This window comes from Microchirus variegatus (genome assembly GCF_963457635.1).
Source record: "Microchirus variegatus genome assembly, chromosome: 12".
Taxonomy (NCBI): domain Eukaryota; kingdom Metazoa; phylum Chordata; class Actinopteri; order Pleuronectiformes; family Soleidae; genus Microchirus; species Microchirus variegatus.
The window spans coordinates 18,814,382-18,835,120 of record NC_139813.1 but is presented as its reverse complement, the minus strand read 5'-3'; the positions used below and the strand labels follow the sequence as shown (position 1 = coordinate 18,835,120).

At 42.1% G+C, this 20,739-nt stretch overlaps 1 protein-coding gene across 1 annotated transcript in view; it reads left to right on the top strand.

The window, feature by feature from the left end:
• The window catches only part of syne1a (spectrin repeat containing, nuclear envelope 1a), a gene marked incomplete at its 5' end in the record, with an annotated part of 103,554 nt that overhangs the window by 19,815 nt on the left and 63,000 nt on the right, over window positions 1–20,739 (top strand). The window contains 37 exons of the mRNA XM_083898728.1: window positions 126–269; window positions 362–538; window positions 723–881; window positions 1,146–1,310; window positions 1,611–1,745; window positions 2,006–2,167; window positions 2,291–2,499; window positions 3,084–3,192; window positions 3,306–3,470; window positions 3,556–3,723; window positions 3,846–4,010; window positions 4,404–4,544; window positions 4,634–4,794; window positions 5,108–5,264; window positions 5,993–6,220; window positions 6,337–6,435; window positions 6,804–6,991; window positions 8,000–8,123; window positions 8,224–8,390; window positions 8,493–8,646; window positions 8,773–9,428; window positions 9,976–10,155; window positions 10,466–10,619; window positions 11,035–11,193; window positions 11,719–11,901; window positions 11,998–12,099; window positions 12,365–12,568; window positions 13,050–13,257; window positions 13,937–14,049; window positions 14,503–14,708; window positions 14,822–14,983; window positions 15,074–15,353; window positions 15,550–15,722; window positions 16,584–16,893; window positions 16,991–17,155; window positions 18,235–18,594; window positions 20,041–20,177. Coding sequence (XP_083754854.1) covers window positions 126–269; window positions 362–538; window positions 723–881; window positions 1,146–1,310; window positions 1,611–1,745; window positions 2,006–2,167; window positions 2,291–2,499; window positions 3,084–3,192; window positions 3,306–3,470; window positions 3,556–3,723; window positions 3,846–4,010; window positions 4,404–4,544; window positions 4,634–4,794; window positions 5,108–5,264; window positions 5,993–6,220; window positions 6,337–6,435; window positions 6,804–6,991; window positions 8,000–8,123; window positions 8,224–8,390; window positions 8,493–8,646; window positions 8,773–9,428; window positions 9,976–10,155; window positions 10,466–10,619; window positions 11,035–11,193; window positions 11,719–11,901; window positions 11,998–12,099; window positions 12,365–12,568; window positions 13,050–13,257; window positions 13,937–14,049; window positions 14,503–14,708; window positions 14,822–14,983; window positions 15,074–15,353; window positions 15,550–15,722; window positions 16,584–16,893; window positions 16,991–17,155; window positions 18,235–18,594; window positions 20,041–20,177 — 6,929 coding nt within the window. The remainder of the gene's footprint in view (window positions 1–125; window positions 270–361; window positions 539–722; window positions 882–1,145; window positions 1,311–1,610; window positions 1,746–2,005; window positions 2,168–2,290; window positions 2,500–3,083; window positions 3,193–3,305; window positions 3,471–3,555; window positions 3,724–3,845; window positions 4,011–4,403; window positions 4,545–4,633; window positions 4,795–5,107; window positions 5,265–5,992; window positions 6,221–6,336; window positions 6,436–6,803; window positions 6,992–7,999; window positions 8,124–8,223; window positions 8,391–8,492; window positions 8,647–8,772; window positions 9,429–9,975; window positions 10,156–10,465; window positions 10,620–11,034; window positions 11,194–11,718; window positions 11,902–11,997; window positions 12,100–12,364; window positions 12,569–13,049; window positions 13,258–13,936; window positions 14,050–14,502; window positions 14,709–14,821; window positions 14,984–15,073; window positions 15,354–15,549; window positions 15,723–16,583; window positions 16,894–16,990; window positions 17,156–18,234; window positions 18,595–20,040; window positions 20,178–20,739) is intronic.

Genomic DNA, 20,739 nt, shown 5'->3' with positions numbered 1-20,739 from the left:
TCACTGCTGTTATGAAGTCAGTCCTTCACATTACTTTCTATAATTATTGCCAAAAGCAGTTCGATGAAAGCACATTTATTTTGAGAATGTGTACGATGACCCAACGCTTCCACGTCTCATCTCAGAATACAAAGCAAAAGGTTGTTTCCATGGAGACGCAGTACAAGTTAGCAGCACGCAGTGCTCAACTCCTCGCCAAGGATGTAACCCAGGATGAGGCTGCTAGGGTCATGGCAACTATGACAACCGCCAAAAGTCAGCTGAGTAAGGTTGGTATCATTTAAGTATGCTTAAGTATTCTACATCTCTTTTTGTCTCACTGACAGATCATTGTTTAATAACCTGTATTCTATTTCTCCAGGTGAGAGAGCGATGTCCCTCCCTAGTGAGAGAGTGTCAAATCCTTTTGCCACTATTGGAGGAGATGGAGAAACTCATCAGTGCTTTTTACCAAGCCCTGGAGCGGGCCAGTCGCATCACTTCTGCTGCAAGAGACCCTGACTCGCAGGCTCAGACCCAGAACAAACAAAAATGGCAGGTCAGATATGACAAAAATGCAATTATTTAACGAAATAGTTAGGTTGAAGCCTTCTCTAGTTTTTATAGTGTTGGTTGCACCCCATCTTTTGCTCATATTTATCAAACATACCATAGTTAATAAAAAGGAAGTCATTATTATGAATTCATATTTGATCTGGCATTTCCCCCCCCAACTTCCTCAGGACTTATTAAACCAGCAGCAGAACTGTAAGCGATGTCTGTCAGTGATTGAGAGGAATCACCATACTGTGCAGAGGACGATCTCCTCCAGTAAGGCGCTCCGAAACTTTGACCTGTCGCTGCTTCAAAAGAGAGTGACAGAAATACAGAGCTCAGCGCAGGTGAGCATTATTCGCACATCATTTTACCTACAGGTACCAGATTGCTGCACAATGATTACGTTACCCACAACACTCATTAGATTAATGAGATTACAACAACATCTAAACACCCATGAGGCAAAACTGCCCATCTAGCCTCTGTGTCTCATTTCCATTTATCTCATGGGTCTCATTACACTGTTTCATGTAATACAAATAAAATAATAAAACAATATTACCAAGGAAACAAATTAAACCACCACTACCTGGTGTCCGTCTGCTCAGGTTTTGTTGAAGGAGGTTGGAGAATGGAGAAGACAGGAAGAGGCCAACAACTGCCTGAGGAGAAGATTCGAGGAATCAAGACAAGAACTGGAAAGGGTGCTGAAAAAAGCGCAGGGCTGCTTGAGAGAATCTGGAGATGCTGATGAACTACTTAAGAAACACTCTGTGAGCTAAGCATGCAACCTTCTACTATAAGTATAGGATGTACACAAGTGATACAATAAATCTTGTTGTCACATTACTAAAGGTTAAAACTGTAGTGCATAACCTTTTAATGTAAACAAATGTCTGTTCGATTCATACCACTGTCAAAAGGTTCACACAATGCTATCAGCTCCACATGACTGTGTTTCTCAGTATAGCAGTGTATAGATTTCATGTTGCCCAGCAACATGTCTGCATTGTGCACAGGAAGTAATTAATTCCATCTATCCATTCATCCATCAATTCATCCATCCAATGCAGGATTTTTTTGGCCAACTGGATCAGCGGCTACTGAGCGTGTTTCTGAAGGCGTGTGATGAGCTGACCGACATCCTACCACTGGAGGAACAACAAGGGCTTCAAGACACTGTCCGCAGACTGCACAAACACTGGAAGGTCAGCGGTCACCATGATTCAACACTCTCACTAATTACTGCACGTCTCTTGAGGCACATAGACGTTGTTTAATTTACTTAACCAGGGTGACCTTTGGCTTCGATGTCTCCATTTAACCTGTACTGGTTAAATTAAAGTGCCCTCTCTGTGTTTACTCGCAGTCTCTCTAAGGGATATTTTGTACCTGGGAGAGACCTAAACTCATGTACTGTATGTTACTTCTGCCCTATGATTCGTGTCTTCTCTCGTCTTTTACACAGGACATCCAGAGTGAAGTGCCATCTCACCTGCTCCGCATGAAGGTGGACGTGGAGCGAAGTCGAATTGCTGTGATCCTACAAGATTGCAGAGCAGAGCTGGACAGAGAAATGCATGTCCTCTCTGGCACTTGCACCACTGAGCGAGTAATCAAAGAACACAGAGTGAGGCTCTGATATGAGAAAGTTAAAATGGTTTAAACCTAGAAATGAGAAAGATACAATCATTTGATGATCACAATTTTGTAGTCTCTCGAGGTTCAGTATTTCTCTCTTTCTTATCTCCAGACTTTCTTCAGGGAACGAAAACCTCTGTCTTTGTGTGAGAAGAGGATTAGGAACATGGAGGAACTGTGTCGGAAGTTGCCTGACAACGACCCGGCTTATCGAACTCTAGACTCCACCAGGAGAGCTGTCGATGAGGTCACAGAGCAAATAAGAAGCACCCACCTTAAACTAGAGCAGCACCCTGATAAATGGAAAGAGTGGAATGAAAGGTAAAGCACAAGACAAAGTCCTCATGTTGTTACATTGTCTTACAACAAGTTTTAGGTTTAAACGTTTATTTATTTGTTCTGTGTGTTAGTCCAGGAGCAATATTCAGTTTTTATTCCATTGTATTTATATTCTCTGACTTGGCAGCCCATGGCCTAATGGAAAGGGAACTTGGCTTCTAACCAGAGGGTTGCCGGTTTGAATCCTGAGGCCAAAGGCAAGGGTACCTCTGACCAAATCATTGGTCCCAGTTGAGTGGGTTAATTGGACACTCTAAATTGACCCCAGCCACAGGGGGCCTCATCCAGTGTACTCCTAGTGCAGTGGAGGGTTACTTTAGGAAGGGCATCAGGTGTGAAAAATCTCTACCAAATCAAATATGTGTATCACTGAAAAAGCAGGTGATCGTCTGTGGCGACTCCTCGAGATGGAGAAGCCAAAAGAAAAAAATCTGTGATCTGTTGGCTGTTTGTTGTCTCTCTTGTACTGTGTGTTGTTCTGCTGCTGTCGTCCTTGCAGGACAATTAAGTATATTTGATTTCATTATCATTGATGGGGTTTTAAAGTAGTTGCTCCTTTTCTGAAGGTTCTGTGAACTGTCTGATTGGGTCTCATCTCAGAGGAGACATCTACGGCTCCTTAGAGAGACTGCAAGTAATTCCAGTCATCGGGAACATGTGGATGCTGCTGTTCAGGTGAGCCAGCAAGATAAATTGTGTGCTCCTGCTGTACAGATAAAGTTATGATTCACAACAGCTAAGCACCAATAAACCCTGTACTCCTTTTTTTGTGTTTCCTATAATTTCAGGTACTGCATGAAGCAGTAGATGACCGTGAGGAGAGCTTATTGTGGCTTAAAAGCCGCCTCAGTGGTCTGTCTGAGGTAAGCCCTGAACTGGAGGTTCAGAGGCAAAGAACAGCTTTGGCCAAACTCTCGACTGACCTGCGGGCACTCTTTTCTTCACTCCATCAGGTATTTTAAGATATTACAAGTGTTGGAAATGTTTCAGTGATTGATGAAATCCTTAATTCTCATCCTCGGTCATCTTCATTGACAGTGGGATGAAGAGGGTTCTGCCATGTTCCAGTATGAAGAGCTAAAGGACGAGGTGCGTGGTGCTCTGGAGGAGGTTCTAAAATCACGGCGAGAGGCGGAGGAGTACACCAGCAGGATCCTCGATGCTGAGGATCTGGAGGAGGCCAAGCAGCTCCACCATATTCACCAGGTATGTGGATAAAGGAGAGATGTGATATGAATTATTAAAATGTCCTTTGTGTTGAATTAAAAACCTACAGATAGACCATGTCATCTGACATGTTCTCTTCTTCTCTGATCATGGTATTATAGCAACAGCTGAAGCGCCTTCATGCTAACAGGAGAGAGGCAGAGCTTCTGGTGTCCCACTGCCGTCAGCTGCAGAAAGGCGAGGCACTCGGTCATTCTCTACGAGAACTAGAGGGAGCTTTCAAGGAGGTTGACCGTAAATCAGGGCCAAAAGAGCACAACCTGCAGGTAAACCAGTAAACTCTGGCTGTGTCTCGCATCGGTGTGCAGTGTTTGTGTGTTTGTGTCATTGATCATCCACACAACCCTGCTGTGATCATCGATTGCTCCACATTGAACCTTAACTGCTCATCAATTCCTATGGGGTGTGTTAATTTTGTTTGTGTCTGAAGTACTGCGGTTCGTTTATGCCATTTATCTTTGTTCCTGAATGGATCAATTGAAGTTAACATGCTTCTGCAGGATAGATGGGTGCAGAAAATAAGTAATTTTTTAGTGGCTTGAAGTATTAACTTAAGACTATTTTTTTTAAATATGGATGAATTGCTCTCATTTTTACAGCAATAAAACACATTTTTTGTTATGACATTATTTTATTCTTATGTATTTCATCATCTTAAGGAGAGTCTGAGCTCCTGGCAAAATTTTGAAGCAGAGAGAGAAACAGTGAGAAGATTCATCAGCAATACCAACAATGAACTACACAAAGAACTGATTTTCAACAGCTTGGACAGCCTGAGAAGTGAACTGAAGCACAGTAAGGTGTGTATGTTTTTGATTGTTTTTGCATTCATGTACTGTATATACTGCACGATACACCCTCATACAACATACTGGTTCACTCTCTGTAGGAGCTCTTCATGGAGGTTGAAGAATATTGTGTGAGAGCAGATCTCCTCCTGGAGAAATCAGCAGCTGTTCAGCTTGGTCCAAAGAATCAGACTCTGCTTCTGCAGCAGGCTCAGTCCACGAAAGAAGCCGTTACACAACTTCTAGACCACCTGAGCAAGAAGTAAGTTTAACTGTCACCTCAGTTTTCTTTGTAATTGAGGTATGCTTTTTGTCACATAAACAAGGACTTCTAGTTTAATAACTGACTCAGGTCTATATTTGCGTCCTTGATAAACCATTTCATTTTGAGTGACATGCTAAGTTTTACTCTTGCTAAGAGTCCTCACAAACAGAGGTGAAGAGTTTTTCTGTCATGTAGTTTCTTTGTGGTGCTTTACTTGCTGCTTGGTTCTCATTCTCTCTTTTTAACACGTATTTTCACTTTACTTGACAACATACAGTAGATATTTCCTTTTCTTGTGTGTGTCTTCCAGTGTTGTTCAGCTGGAGAGGATGTGTGTGTGGTGGGAACGCTTCAGCAGTGAATCAGAGACTCTTTCTTCTTGGTTCAATGAAAAAGAGAAGGAGCTTGAGGACATCAATGCCACATCCTCCTTGGATCCTTTAGATGAAAACATCATTACAGTCGAGGTATGTCACGTTTGTTCTTCTGTGAAAGAATTTTACTCCGTTTTTTTAATTTTATTTTTTATTTCCCATCACTCTGTCAGAGGTCAAAGTCAATTCTGACTGCACACTGTATTTAGCTTTTACTGCAATGTAGTTCTAACATTCCTTCAGTAATCCTGTGATATTTACTCATACATATGCATCATCCACGCATTTTTTTAAGAGCTCAAAATGCAAGGAGGCATGATTTCTGTCTAGCCACATGTCTGTACTGTACGGTATCAGCGCAGCCTCAGGGTTATTAAGATTAAGATGAGGTAAGATGAAATTTTAATCTAACCGCAGGGGGAAATTAGGTCAGTAGAGAGGACCAGGATACAGAAAGTAAATTTGTCATATTGGGGAAAAAAAAAACCTAATCCTGCCCCCCCCAGACTTCAGCCCTGACAATCTGTCAGAATCGGGAGAAAATCTGGTCAAAACATTTTGGATAACAGGACACTAAAAAATCCTCAGGCAATAATTTGATTTGTAATGAGTTTGACAAAATTTGCCTCCAGAGAAGATGTCGCCAGTTTTCTTTTACTACTACTAAATATTTTAGACCTCAGTAAACTTAAGAAGCAGCATGTCTATGACTGTATGTCTTTTATTGGGTAATAAAGGAGAACAAGTTTTGAAGTTCTTTTCTTTTTTTGTTTATTTGCATTTCTTCAATCTGATGTTTTGTTGTTTTTGCATGTCTCCAGGAGGTGGGGAAAGATTTAGAAGAAAGAAGTGCAGCCCTGACTCGCATGGAGGCAGACTGTGAGGCCCTGTCGAGGTTTGTGACTCCCGGAGAATCTGGATGTATCCGTGCACGACTTTCCGAAATGAGGCGTAGCTGGGAAGAGCTGAAGGGGAGAGTTGAGCAGCTGGGAGGACAGCTCAACCAGAGCGCCTCCTACAGGCAGAGATACAATGATAACCTCGAACAGGTATTTCATAATACATAATGCTATAACAATGTTACAAAAAGTCTTTGAAAGCAATGCTGACTTGAAGTGTTAAAGTGTGTTTACTTTTCAATAACTGAAGTTTTTGTCCTCGTCAGGTCAAGAAAACCATGAGTAATATCCAAGAGAAGCTTGACTGTCCAATCACACACTGTTCATCATCATCAGAGACCTACAAACTCCTCCAGAATCAGATGGTGAGACAAAACTCAAGAACATTGTTATTGCCATGGATGAGGCTGTGCGTAGTATTGGAAACACTTTCCCCTCATTGGTCTAGGTTGGTCCAGACTGTCTTAAGTCTTAAGTTAAGACAGTCTGGACCAACCTAGACCTGAGGCTGATGGGATGAAGACAATGGATTTGATGAAATTGTGTTAGAAGAAGCTCAAAATAATTAAACTCATGCTGAGTTTCACTGGAAAACTAAATGACGATGTTTCTGTTTTTCAAGTTGAAGCCAGTTTCTATGAATTTACCTTTATGTAGGTTAGCTTATCTTAGTTTAGTTTAGTTTATTTTGAAAAAGAAATATAATCAACATTCTGATCTCCCTTTCCTTCAGGAGGTCTGCCAGGCCGTTGAGCAGGTGAAGTCCAGGTTGATGGCTCTGTGTTCGGCTGTGAAGAGGCACGGCGAGGGCAGCCAGCTGGAGGAGGAGGTGGCAAACCTCCAGAAGCAGCGGGGACAGTTTCTGGAGAAGGCTGCAGAAAATCAAGCCTTATTAGAGAGCCTTCTCTCACTGTGGCAAAGGTACAATAGAGAAGAAATTAAGTGCATGTGTTTGTATTTTGTAGATACTTTCTAATTATAGTTATTCAAATCCCCTTCCAGATCTGTGGCCTGAAAAGAATAACAAAGAAAGAAACTGCAGCCTCTGTTTTCTGTTGTTCTCTGTATGTGCATGTGTGAGTGTTTGTATCCCTTTAACACCTACAGTAAATATGGAGTGTTTTGTACAATTGTCACTTCACACACAAACAGAAAATGTGAAAATGGAAATGGCAAACTGCTTCGTAAAGAACATTTTTAAACAAACAACTGGCTGCTGGAGGACATTTTTTTTGTTTGGATTTTCATAAACAATTCAATTTCTTCTTTTATTGTGCAAATGTGCTCATCCTGTTGGTTCCAACTCCACATTAATTTTCTCATTTATTTCCTAAATCATTCCCTAGTCTAAGCGTTGTTTAAAGGAGCAGGGGCAGTTTGCCCCCCCCACCACCCCCGTCATTGCATTTCTCTTCCAATAATGTGCTTTTGTTATAATTTGCTTTGTTCACACAATAGATTTTCACCGGAGCAGTTGTTTCTTATTCATAGTACCATTCTGGGAGGGGAAATAATCCAGTCACTGTGGTAACTGTCTAGAATGCTAAAGTGTTTCCAGCCAGTGACTGTTTTTAAATTAAGTGATTTATTTTTCTCCTGCTAAACTTCCACTGGGTTTATGTGTTTTGGTTTGTATTATGTGTGCCTCTGTGTTTCTTTATATTTGACCTCATCTCCTCCCCTGCAGGTGTCTGTACGGGGAATTACTTAGAGCACTGGGTGCTCTGCTGAGATATAGTTGTCCCATTATGACCCTGTCACTGACACTGCACCATAATCAGATAGAAAAATGAGTCACAGACAGTATTGTTTTGGTGTTGATTATCTATTTATTGTATCCATGTACTGTTAAATCAACATTTATGCACTTCTAGCACTTTATACACTGTATATTATAATCAAATTAAATGTTCACTTTTTAATCTACAGATTTGAAAAGGAGAATTCGTCCCTGAAAAGCTGGTTGGACAGGTGTGAGTCTCTTTGTTATCCAGACACCAAACTGCTCTCTGCAGATAAAGTAAAGATTAGAAATGAATTACAAAATATACAGGTAAACCATTTTTATTACTTCATTTTTATCTGCCCTTTTGAGGTTTTCTTTAATGTAATTTTGTGAAGTATAACCTATATTTCTTTGTTCAACCCTCCAGGAAATGCAGGGAGAGACACAGTCCTATGAAGTTCTTCTCCAGGGTCTTGTGAATCTTGGGTTGTGTTTGTATCCTACGGCATCTGACGCTCGCGTCCAGGAGCTTACTGATGATCTCACACAGCTTCAGGAGCGATCCTCTTCTGTGAAGCACAGCATATCACACAGGCAATTGGGATAATCCGATAATTTACATCTCTGCATGAATTGATTCCAGCATTTAATACTAATAATTGTCTTATTTTACAAAATTTCCATCCCCTCCTTTAGGCGTCAGTTGCTGGAGTCGCAGTTGTCACAGCTCGAGTTGTTTGATCAGGCGCTGCTGACCCTAACCCAAAGGAGTGAAAACTTCCTTTCTGCCTTGAGAAGCTTCTCCCAGGTTGATATTGCCGATCTTGACGTTGCATTTACAAAGCTGAAGGTGAGAAATCAATAATTAGCTGTTAGCAATTATATCCCCTGTAGGTTCTCCATATTAGAGCATTTACAGTAAGCAGGTTTGTATTGATTGCCATTAAATGTATCTAATTAAAACATCTTGTTGTAGGAGCACGAGGCACAACTAGAGGCACATGCGACGCTGAAAGAGACACTTCATCAAAGAGAGTCTTCCCTGCTTCACTGTTCCACACCAGAAGCCCAACAGCAGCTCCAGGCCTGGAAGGAAGATTGTCTACAGCCCCTCAGAGAATCCCAGCGTCTCCTCCTCCTCCGTAAAGAGTGTCTGACTGAGTTAAAGACTTACCTTGACAAGCACGGCACGGCAGCTAATTTCGTGCACCGCCTGCATGAGGCTGTGGAGGGCAGGGGCAGCTGGGACCGCTCCAAAGCTGAGGAGCTGCATCATGGAATAGGGGAGGTGGCTAAAGATGTTGCTCGACTCGAGGCTGAGGCAGTCCGGTTGGATGGGCTGCTTAGTAAGGCACACCTTCACCTGTGTGGAGCAGAGAGGAGTGGCTTTAAGGATCTGAGCCATTCTCATGGAAGAACTTCTTGCAGAGGACAGGCAGTGGCCCTGACAATGGCTCTGGAGGAGGTGCAGAGGGGTGTGGGGTGGAGACAGAGTGAGGCGGATGCTTTAAGTGCCCTGTGGAGCTCCTTCAGGGAGAGGAGGGAGGAGATGATGAAGAATTTGAAGAAACTGGAGGATGAAGTGAGGCAAGAACAAACCAGAGAGAGTTCCGTACAAGCTTTTCAAAACAGGTAGGAAGACTTTTATTGTTTCATTTTTATTTATTATAGCATATGTTTCATGTGTTACTTTACACAGCCCTAACAAACCAAAATTCTTATTTGAGTAGTAGTTTATTGTCTTTGTTTGTTTTGTCTGTTTTCTTAGTTCAATGACTTTTGCTTTATTTATTTATTCTTCTTGCTTTGGTGCCACATTACCTGTCTCTGTCCTTTTCATATGTTTGCAATACATTTTTTTGTACATACTATTATTTGTGAATAAAAGGGTTAAACCCACCGCTGATTAAAATAGGTGCAAGTTTATACCTCTTTGTTGTTGCTATGATACATATTATACTTTTGAAAATAATCTACAGTATTACTTTAATAGAGTTTTCCCAGACACATCCTATGAATCCCACTTTTTTGCCAAACCCCCACAGGATTACACTTTATATAAATAAAGCCAAACTTTACATGGACAAATCCATTCAAATCTAATCCACAGAGAATGAGATGTTATGCAGGAATCAGCTTCCTGATCCCCATTGTTCTCATCTGCATCTGCTTCTCCCAGGCTGCGTTTCTTCGTCCAGCTGGAGGATGAACTCCAGTCCCTGCAGCACTCTCAGCAGTGGTTAGAGGAGAAGGGAGGCCAGCTGGCCCACAGAGACAGTGAGCTGGCTGGGGAGGCTCTCAGGGAGGTAACCCTGGTGAAGACGGCCTGGGAGAACGTTAGGACGCTGATCATCAACGGGTAAGGGAAGACGGATGACAGAAAGGGATTTAAACTCTTTAATTTTGTGTGTCCCCAATGGAAATGAAAGTAATTACACAAATATTATTAAACACACAGAAATCACAGCTTAGAGTTCCAAGACAATAATGTAATAGGTACATGGCCTACCTTACGTACAGTATATGCCACTCTCTGTCTGGACAATATGATTCGTTTTAGTCTTTAATCGCCTTAGAATTGAAATGGTTTAACATAGGAACACAATACGCAATCCCTTAAATTTACCAACTAACTGTGACACTGTTTCTTCTTCCTTTGTCTCATGCAGTCAGGAACAGAGTGGAGTTGTTGTTGATCTTTTCCACCAGTTTCATCATCTGAAGTCGATCCTTTGCACCGTTGTGGAAAATGCTCAGAGTGTTGCCCACAATCTGCCTGACCACAATCACAACGCTCAGGAGGCCAAATGGATTTTCACACAGGTCAGAATCGTTTGTTTCTTGTCAGATGCAAAGTAGTGTGTTAAACAGAAGCTGTTGTTTATTACCTCACATGCATAATAATGTGTCATAGTCCTCTGAAATATGTACCAAGATGAACAATGAGCTGAACATGGATTTCTTTTCAGTATTTTGTTGCGTATCATTGGTTTCTCAGTTCATCACCATTTAGGAACATTCATCCGTCTGTCTGTCCATTACATAATCTGTCAGTTTCAAACCAGGAACCCTCTTGCACATAATAATACCTACATCAATCTCCCAGACACAGAGCATAATTTCAACATAATCAATACCAGCTCTCCCCTGATTAGTGGTTTGTGTACAGACAGCATCTCTCCCTCTAGTGGTGATCTGTTGTCATTCCTTCTGCCCTCATCTTTGTCCCCCCCTATAGCATGAGACTGTCCACGCTGAGCTGAGGGAGAAACAAGAGGATATGGACCAGCTAATATGTACTGCTGAAGACCTGCAGAGAGAGATGGACAAGGCTCCCAGTTCTGATATGTGCACCATCCAGAGAGACATGGAGATGCTGAAAGACAAGTGGTTCGAGGTAAATGCTGTTTGTTCTGAGTTTGGGACACCCATGAATTGTCAAAAACGAATATAATTTTACTGAAGTCTGGTGCCCAAGTATAACTATGAGGACTATAAAGAGATTTGGTCTATTGTATAGCATGACAATGAAAAAAGATAAATATGACATCAATAGTTCAGATCTGTCAAAGCAGTTGTACAATTCTCATTTTAATGATATATATATATATATATCTGTCCCCCCCCCATTTTTTCTCCTATTGTGGGATTTATTTAGCTGCTCAGCTGTCACAAATGAGGCAGAAATGTAAACAAGTCTAGACACGTTATCTGCCTCTCTCTCTTTCTCCCACTACTCATCTCCACATCTGTCAAACCAATTAAGTCTTGTTTTCGTTCCATTTCCCAGTAAAGCAGGCCGTCCCTTGCTACAGACAAAACTAAGTAAACCACAAAGTAGGGAGAGAGATCCCACATCCCTTGTTGACTGAGATGTATTTTGCAGCGTACTCACTCAGTCTGCTGGTCTCTGTTCATTCAGGTCTCAGAGAGAATACAGACCAACACAGAGAGACTTGGCTATTGTGTGGCTCTGTGGGACGACCTCAAGACCATGGAGCAGGACATCAATCAGTGGACATCGAGCTCGATTGCTGAGTTCACAGACAATGTGACCAATCTCAGTGACAAGGAGATGACTGAGGCCCTGCTCGACACCTTTCAGGTCAGGAAGATTGTATGAATAATTTTTTGTTTAATACTCAGATTGGGTTCTTAGTGATTGTGATGTAACTGAAGTGTCTTGCACTGTGTTCAACAGGCTGATGTTGAGAAGAGGGAGCAGAAGCTGGAGGCCTTGCAGGAAAGAGTGACACAGCTGAAGGAACAAGCCAAGCTGCAGGAAACTCCATTACAAATCCAGGTGAATATGATGCAGAAGAGAAATGCTAAGGGAATTTGCTGGAACAACTGTATACCAGACATTTTAAAATAAACTTTGGTATCTTTTTTCCACTCCATCAAGGTTTAGCAGTGGTAAATGGTATCTAGAAACATCAATGACAATGACATCACCCTTTCATAAATATTTGAAGAGCTATGGAGTACTCAATCAATCCTTCTCTTAACTGCTTACATGTTTGTCTTTATCGTTCTATGTTTGTTGTTAAACATATTTATTGAACCAGGTCCTGGAGTCAGACCTGAGGAAGAAAATGGCCCATGCACAGGAGGTGTTCAACCAGGCCAAACACACTCTGACCTACTTCAGTTTCCAAAAGCAGCGACTTGAGGACCTCATGTCCCAGATGGTCGAGCGCCTGGAGGCAGTGGAGGGTTTGTTGTCTGACCTCACTGAAGCTACTGCCCCTGAAGATATCGGTGCTGTCAAGGTAAATACTGTAATTTAGAATGCACTTATTCAAGAGAACTAGAGTTCATATGTCACAGAGATTGTGGTAAAATTTAAAAATGATCCTGTCATGATTTATACTGTGACCTGGGTTGTTTGTCTTTAAAAGGTTGGTACTTGTTTAAACATTTAAGGAAACAACTCTGGTCTAGGACACATCACCAATGCTTTCTTGTCAGTGAGGGTTTTCATCCATATGTAATGAAATTTTAACTACATTTCATATTAGTTTTCTTCCACCGCCACAATTTGGTGACTGCAATAAACTGCAGGGGCAAAACAAAACACATCCAATAAATCCTTGAACATAATACAATTGTTGTTCATTAGTAGAACATAAAGTCACATGCTTTTTATGTACCATGCCATTATTCATTCTGCATTTTACCACATGGTTACACCCTGGGTTTTATTACTTGTTCAGTCTTACCTTTATATTTCTTAATGTTCTTCATTTGCAGGACCTTCAGACTGTCGTGCAGCAACAGAGGGCAGACATGGACTCTGCCAGAGAAGCCTTGACTGCCCTGTGCAGGTCACATCCCACTGAGGAGCTGTCAGTGCTCTCCTCTGACCTCACGTCCATTGCAAAGCGAACAGAGGCTGTAGCTCAGCGTTGTGCCAAGACCAGGGGCAACCTACAAGATGAGCTACAGCTTCACTTTAACCGTAAGATGGATACAAAAGCTTGTTGTTTTACTTACAGTCTTGTGAAATTTATAGTTGGTATTTCTCACAGTTCATTTCATGCACACATCAATAAAACTGTGGTCAATTTAATTTTCAATTTATCTCAGTCAAATACGGTAACAATGACGGCCACTATAACTTACACCCTGATAAGGAGACATTAGAATTTTATTAACAATTAAAACCTCATTATCACCCAATGAAACAGTGCACAACTACATGATGCAATGTCATTTGCTTACATTAGTGGTGCAGCAGATTTACTGTTGATTATCCAGCATCCTTCCCCAGAGCACACTTCATCCGCCCAGTACAATCCACACTCTACTGACACACACTGATGTGCTCTCATTGCCCAGACACACACCTGTGCCTCAGAGAGTAATGTTGCTCTCGTCACATTTGCTCTCGAGGGAGTCATTTTGGGCTTGTTGCCAAGGCAACCTAGCGCTGCACAGCATGGACACGCCCACACTTCCCATCTGTCTCAACACAACTCCCGTTCTCTCTCTCCTACTTCTTGTTTTTTTTCAGTTGTAAATACTCTCTGCCCTCGTTTTCTTCATTTTACCACCCACCAGTTTTCCTCAACTTGTTGTTAACAGATTTTTTTTCCCTTTTTTTCCTTCTCAATGGTCATTTCTTTTCTGCAAAGCAGAGCTCGTCCAAGACTTCCACTCCTGGCTCGCAGATCTAAAGTTGGAGCTGAAAGAATGTTCAAACCAAACGGGAGACGTTACCATCCTTGAAGCCAAGTTACAAAGGATTAAGGTACTCCTTTAATATAATCTTACACATGTTGATGTTAGCAGTTGCTAGGGAAATATCACCGATCAAAGCATGTTAGTTTTCTACAAAAACAAACTTTGTTACAGCTTACTCATTTTATTTTGAGGTAATACAGTTAACAGATAAATGTAACTAAGAATTTTATCAAATTAAATATTTAACAAATAAAGTGTATACTTTAATGTGTGTTTTAAAAAAAATGCATCAACAAATACTGTATATTGGTATAATTTTTTACCAATGCCGATGTCAATATTTACCAAATATTTTCACATATGGGGATTGTGCTACAATAAAATAAAGACTACAAATAACCCCAGAGAAAGATTAGATAATGATATGAATTAAGCATTTTAGTTATACATTTTACCTTGCTTAAATCTTGATCTGAGAGATGCAAAGACTTTTCAGTTTCAGCTTCTTCTCCATATACAGATGTCCGTTGAGCAGACATCAAAACGTGAGGAGCGTCTCCTTCAGATTTGTGAGGAGGCCGAGCGGCTCCAGCTTCACCTGCCCAAAGCTGGAGGATTACAGGTCCAGGAGCATCTCTCCTCCTGTAAGAAAGAGTGGAGGAGCTACCTGAACAGCTGTTCTCAGAGCCAACGAGACATAGATGAGAGTATTGGCCTTCTGAAAAAGTCAGTTTCATTTCGTTTTGATATACTGTACCTTTCTGTAAAGGAATTTCAGTTAAATGGAAAATTTGCTTCTCCTTTCCTCTTATATTCTCTGTCTTACTGTCCCCTCACAGCTTCGATGATTGTGTGAACAATATAAGAGACTGGCTGAAGCAGATGGAGCTCAGTCTCAAGAGTGAGCCTGTTCTTGGGGCAGAGAGCCAGCATGGAGCTCCTGACACCACAGAGGAGCTGGAAAGGATGAAAAACCTCCATAAGGAACTGCTAGCAAGGAGGTCTGTATACGTGGGTGAGGGTGGCATGTTATAGATATACGCATACTGTATTTATTCTGAACAATAACATGCCTTTCTCTCTCTTGCAAGGGACTCTATTGAGCGTGTCTGCCAGGAGGCCCAGTCTCTGTCTGAAGCAGGCCGTGGGTCAGGGGGAGAGGTCAGAGTGACAGGCCAGCTCCAGATGGAGCACCAATCCTTACTGAAGGCAGCCAGGGAGAGGCTGCGAGGCTGCCAGGAGAGTCAAGCCTTTGGAGACACCCTTCAGGGAGTTTGGGCCTGGCTGGAGGAGATCCAGGAGAGACTTGGTACAGTAGACAGCACAATGGGGACCAAAGAACAGTTGGAGCAAAGGCTGGAGACCGTGCAGGTGAGAGGCGGGGTTTTTTCCATGGAATATTATACTGACGAATGTCTTTAGGATTTTGGAAATTTGTAAGGAAGTAAAAACTCTCTCATAGCTTTAGTAGTTTTTTAATCTCTTCTATTTCATATGTTCCAGTGAACACAAGATGGGGCTGTTCTCTTTGTGTCTAATTCACTGTGACCCCATTGTGTTTGCACAGGACATCCTGCTGTTAAAGGGTGAGGGAGAAGTCAAGCTGAATATGGCGATGGGCAAGTGCGAGTTGGCCCTGCGTCACTACGGAGCAGCCGGACAGGAAGTTGTCCACTCTCAACTTCAGGAAGTAGAGGATGCGTGGGCCACGCTGCTAGTGACTGCCATGAGCTGCCACAGGTAGACTACATGTCCTCACTTTGAATTATGATTCTAATAAATAAACTACGATTTAATGGCTTCCATCCCATAGGTTCAATTAAAACTATATATTATTGTTATTTCATTTATTATAATTTCCCCATAGGTTTACAAATTATTTTGTTGACACATTCTCATTATTCTTGTTTTTTTTTATTGTTGTTTTTTAAATGTTATTAAATAATTTACCCATGGACATTTTAGAGGTCATTTACCTGTGTGCCAAAAATCCTCTCTTGGGAACATGAGGGTTATTTTCATCATGACAGAATGACGTCTCAATGCCATTAATTACTATTAGGTTAAATACATAATTAGAAGTATTTATCTCATTTTGTATCTCTGATGGATGAGTCTGATTTAGTGAGTTCTCCTCTGTGTGTGTGTGTGTATGTGTGTGTGTAAGATGGCATGTGTTTGTGTGTGTGTGTAGATAATGAGCAATTATGGCCACTCCATGAAAAAAAATTTGATCTAATTAGAGACTAAATAGTGGATGGCAAACTGTGGGTCACCCATGGGGTGTGTTTGTATTTTAAGGAGAAAGGCATAGCAGGAGGCATGGGTTAGCGTGTGTGAGTATGTGGATATTGGTGTTATTTGTACATGTAGGGGGGTAACAGATGGCGAGTAAAATTATGGGTGTGTATCTGTGTTTGTGTGGGTTTGAACCCCCCTGATAAAAGGGAATAAGCCCGATGGTGCATTAAGGTACATTTTGTCTCAACAATAATATGTCCCAAGAATATATGAGTTTAAAGTATTGAGGTTATGAATATTTTACACAACATTTAATAGTATTCTGTGGCACAATTTTAAGATTTCTTATCTTCCCCTCAGTCGGCTGGAGTGGACAGTTTCTCAGTGGGGAGGATACTTGGACAGCGCTGCCCAGCTGCAGTGCTGGATGGAGGCTGTCGAACGAGAGGTGTGTGCTCCACTTACACCACAGCCTGGCCCCAGAGAAAAGGCCTCTCAGCTCGAGAAACTCAGAGCTCTGCTGACTGAACTGGAAGACCACCAGGTGGCACTGTCCAGCTTAGAAGAGAAAGCAAGGGAACTGTTTAAGAAGACTGGTGACACAAGCTTTAACCATGGTGCTCGGACCCAACTGCAGGCACAGTTTGACGACCTTACAGCTTTGGTGGAGGTACAGAAGATGTTGCTTTTTAGTCTGTTGAAATATTTTGGTAATATCATCAGTGATAGAGGAATAAACATGTCAATTGTCTGGACTGGTTTTGTAGGAGAGAGTGCATCTTGCACAGGCCGTTGTGTTGGAACACCAGGAATACCTGGAGGCTGTGAGGGAGCTCACTGACTGGCTGATGACTGCAGGAGAGGAGCTGCAGCATTGGTCCGATACATCAGGAGACTCTGCTTCTATTAAAAAGAAACTGTCAGAAGTCAGGGTAAGATGTTACATACAAACTTGAACATTCTTGGTTCATTCTTTCCACCACATTAAGTCCCACAGTTGCCACTCTGGACACTTTTATATACCATTAAAATATACCACAAGAGTATATTAGAATAATGTTCTATTTTAGTGATTTAAGCATTAAGAGAATGCAGTGTTTCTTTAAATTAACAACATTAGTGCATGCCATAAACAAGCCTCAGGGATGTGTGGGGAATTTACACCCAGTCTTACATGTAATATCCGTTGCTAAGGTAACTGCCTGCTGAATTATCTGAACCTATCCACTCTTAACGGACTCCTGCCATGATGGAGGGCAAACAATATAGGGAATTGGAATTGGCTCTCAGTTTGTGTCCATATCACAGCCAAATATCTCAATCCTTCCTCTCACATTTTTACAGCCAATAAGCTGGTCATCTACTTCATAAATAAGTTTAAAAAGAGAAGCATTGGAATCAATGCCATGCTGAATAATTCTGTAATCACAAGGGAGGTGAGGAAATATTATTTGCATTTTGATTTCTCACCTTAATTGTAACATTATAAAACTGTGTTTGTAGAACCGTTTCTATAACGGAGGAAGTATAAATGTGAACACAATCTATCCGCATCATTTTAATTTCCTATGAATGGTCTATAGGTTAACTTTCATATCCTATCATCACTCACGAAAAGATCAGATGCCTTTTTTTTCCTATTTTAATCCTTCAGTCAGCTCGCTGCTAACACATCATACTCAAGTGTTTGCTTTCACACCTTTCAAGTGCTACCTTTCCACAAAGAGTGAGAGATAAAGGCGTAGATGGAGATGGAGGATGTGGCATTAGTAGTAGTCCAGGACAATACTGAGATAGCAGATGATAATATATGTATGCCTTAGCTATTGTTACACAAAGACAGAAGTAAAGAACTGCAGGGAATTAAAGCAGTAGACATTTAGTATATGAGGAAAAATATAATGTCAGCCGCTTTAAATAGAATTGACTACAACTCAGCAGCGGTTGCAGTTTCCGTAGCCACAGTTTCCGTAGCAACTTTGTCTCCTCACTGCTGTCCCTATCTCTTCAGGAGCGTGTGGAGTGTTGTTTACTTGAGGGCCGAGAGCGCCTTAGCCGGGTGCGTCGCAGTGCCGCAACCACGGCGGAGCACACGGCAGCAGGAGGTTGCGAAGCCATGGACCGACAGCTGGGGGCGCTGTCCCAGGCTCTGGAGCAATGGGAGGGGGCTGCTCTGCGGGCCAGGGATGGTCTGGAAGGAGCTCTGGCAGCTGCCACAGCTTCTGAAGAGGAGTACAACCGTTTGACCGTGCGGCTGGAAGACGAGGTGAAAGAACTTGATGGACAGCTCAGGAGGTGGAGCCAGGAGTTGATCAAAGCTGAGGGACGAAGCAACGGCGAGGAAGCAGTGGGAGGATGGCAGTTAGCTAAGGTACAGTAGTGCTGTGGGATTAAAATAACTGGCAGCACACTGTTTACATTATTCACAGTTCATCTGCTCACAATAGTTTATTCAAAAAAATAATGAATAATTTCAACTTTTGTTTGCTTTTTGTGTTTTGGTTGGCAAGCTGAATTGTGTAAAAGCTGACGGGCAACTGTGCTATTTTCATTTTACGAGAAAGTGATTAGCATTGTTTTATAGAAAGTATTCACACACGGACATACACACACACATTGTGCAGCCAAGCTTTCTCCGACAGTAATTATCCATTCTATTTGTAAATCCTAAAAACAGATTAGCCTGTAAATCAGCTTTACTGGAATGATGAAGGAGTGACAGCTACAATCCCATCAGTTTCCCTCATTTTCGCTCTACCCTTTCTGTCCCCTCTGCCCCTCCTCCTTTTTTGCCATTATTTCTCACTATCTCTACCTTTCCAAACATTCCCTTATTCTTCTCTGTCCTCTCTGCTGTGTGAAGTGTGCACTGATGTCAGTCTTGGCTGCAGGATTGTTCCTTCAATGCTCCTGCTCGTCACCTCCCCTGCTGCACTGTTTCTAACCTCCACAGGATGTTTACAGTGTGACAATTTCTCTGTATTGTCAAGGCCATGTCAGCATGCACAACCTCATACTCCTCCCTAGGTTTCTTCAGCCATGCCTTTCTCTAGTTTCCCTCAATTTGGGTTTGAGAGAGAAACAGAGGAGGAGTCTCCCCCCCCTCCTCCTCCACTCCTCTTTCTCCTCCTTCAGCCTGTTTCCTGTGTCCAGCCCTGTTTTTGTTACGCACCCATTTGTGTGTATTTGAACGAATCCTGCATCTGTGAGCGCTGACAGTTGAATTCCACAGGGAGAGAGCATGTGAGAATGAGAGGGAGTAAAAAAATGTGTGAGAGGTAATAAGTGAAAGGAGTGGGAGGAGGGAGAGAGAGATAGGAGGGAAGAGAAAGTAGTAGAATCACATGAGGAGGGAGGAGAGGAGAAGAGCGCTATGAGTCCATGGGAACAGGGAAGGCGGGAGGGTTGTTTATTGGTCATACGTCAGAAAAAAAGAGAGCGAGTGAGTGAGAGTCAGAGAGAGAGGAAGAGAGAGAGCAAGAGGGAGCTCTTGTACATATTTCATGGGACAGGATTTCATGACAACGTGCATGCAGAATGTGAGGCACGCTGAGCAGAGCGGGAGAATGTTAACCAAGGCTCCTTCCTGCCACACTCCACCAAGAACAGAAATGCTATTGTACAGGCAGAACTGTGAGTATGTGTTGAACTGTGTGTCTGTGTGTGTGAATGTGAGAAGAGCAAAAGCCAGGGTGTGAATAGGAATGTGGGTGCTCTGATTGGACGATGTCATGCAGATCCGTTAGGTGTTTGTCTCTTCTTGACACATATACACACACACACACTCAGTCAGCTGGTGTCTGTATGTGTCGTTCAGGATATTCTGGAGGGCTTGCAGAGTGCAGAGCCGATGGCAGAGAAGTTGAAAAGCCAGCTGAACGACCTGGTGAGATACTCCAGAGACCTGGGCACACAGTCTGACCGGGTCACCTCAGTTATCAAACAGCACAACAGGTAAGTGAAATCTTTACGCTTTAGTGAGCCGTGTCAGTGTGTGGCGGTAAATTACTTACATGTGTTTTCATGATGATGATTCATGAAAGTGATATCGTCCAGATAACTCGAATTATAAACAGAACATTCAGGCTGTGAAAGTTTTTTGGTCTTATGTGGTGCATAAATGATACTGAATTTGAATTGTTGTATGGTTTTTGTTATGTAATAGCATCCGTCTCTAAATGTATCTGAAACAATGTCATGATATATTTTGACTACAAGTTGTCCAGCCGTGATATTATCTCACTTGGAAAGTGTCACTGTGCAAAACCTGTTCATTCATTCCATAACACACTAACCACAGGGCTGAACTCTTCCAGCTGAGTTTGGGAGAGTTCGTGCTTTGTTTTACAAGCTTCCATCTGTTTGTGTGTGTGTGTGTGTGCGTGCGTGTGTGCGTGAGTGTCACTTCCTCTGTACTGCCTCTTTCGGACCTTTTCTAGTATTAACACTGACATTGTACAGGACAAACAGTCCTCGTGGACATCAAAGCCTGCCTGGTTCCTAATAAGGCAAAGCC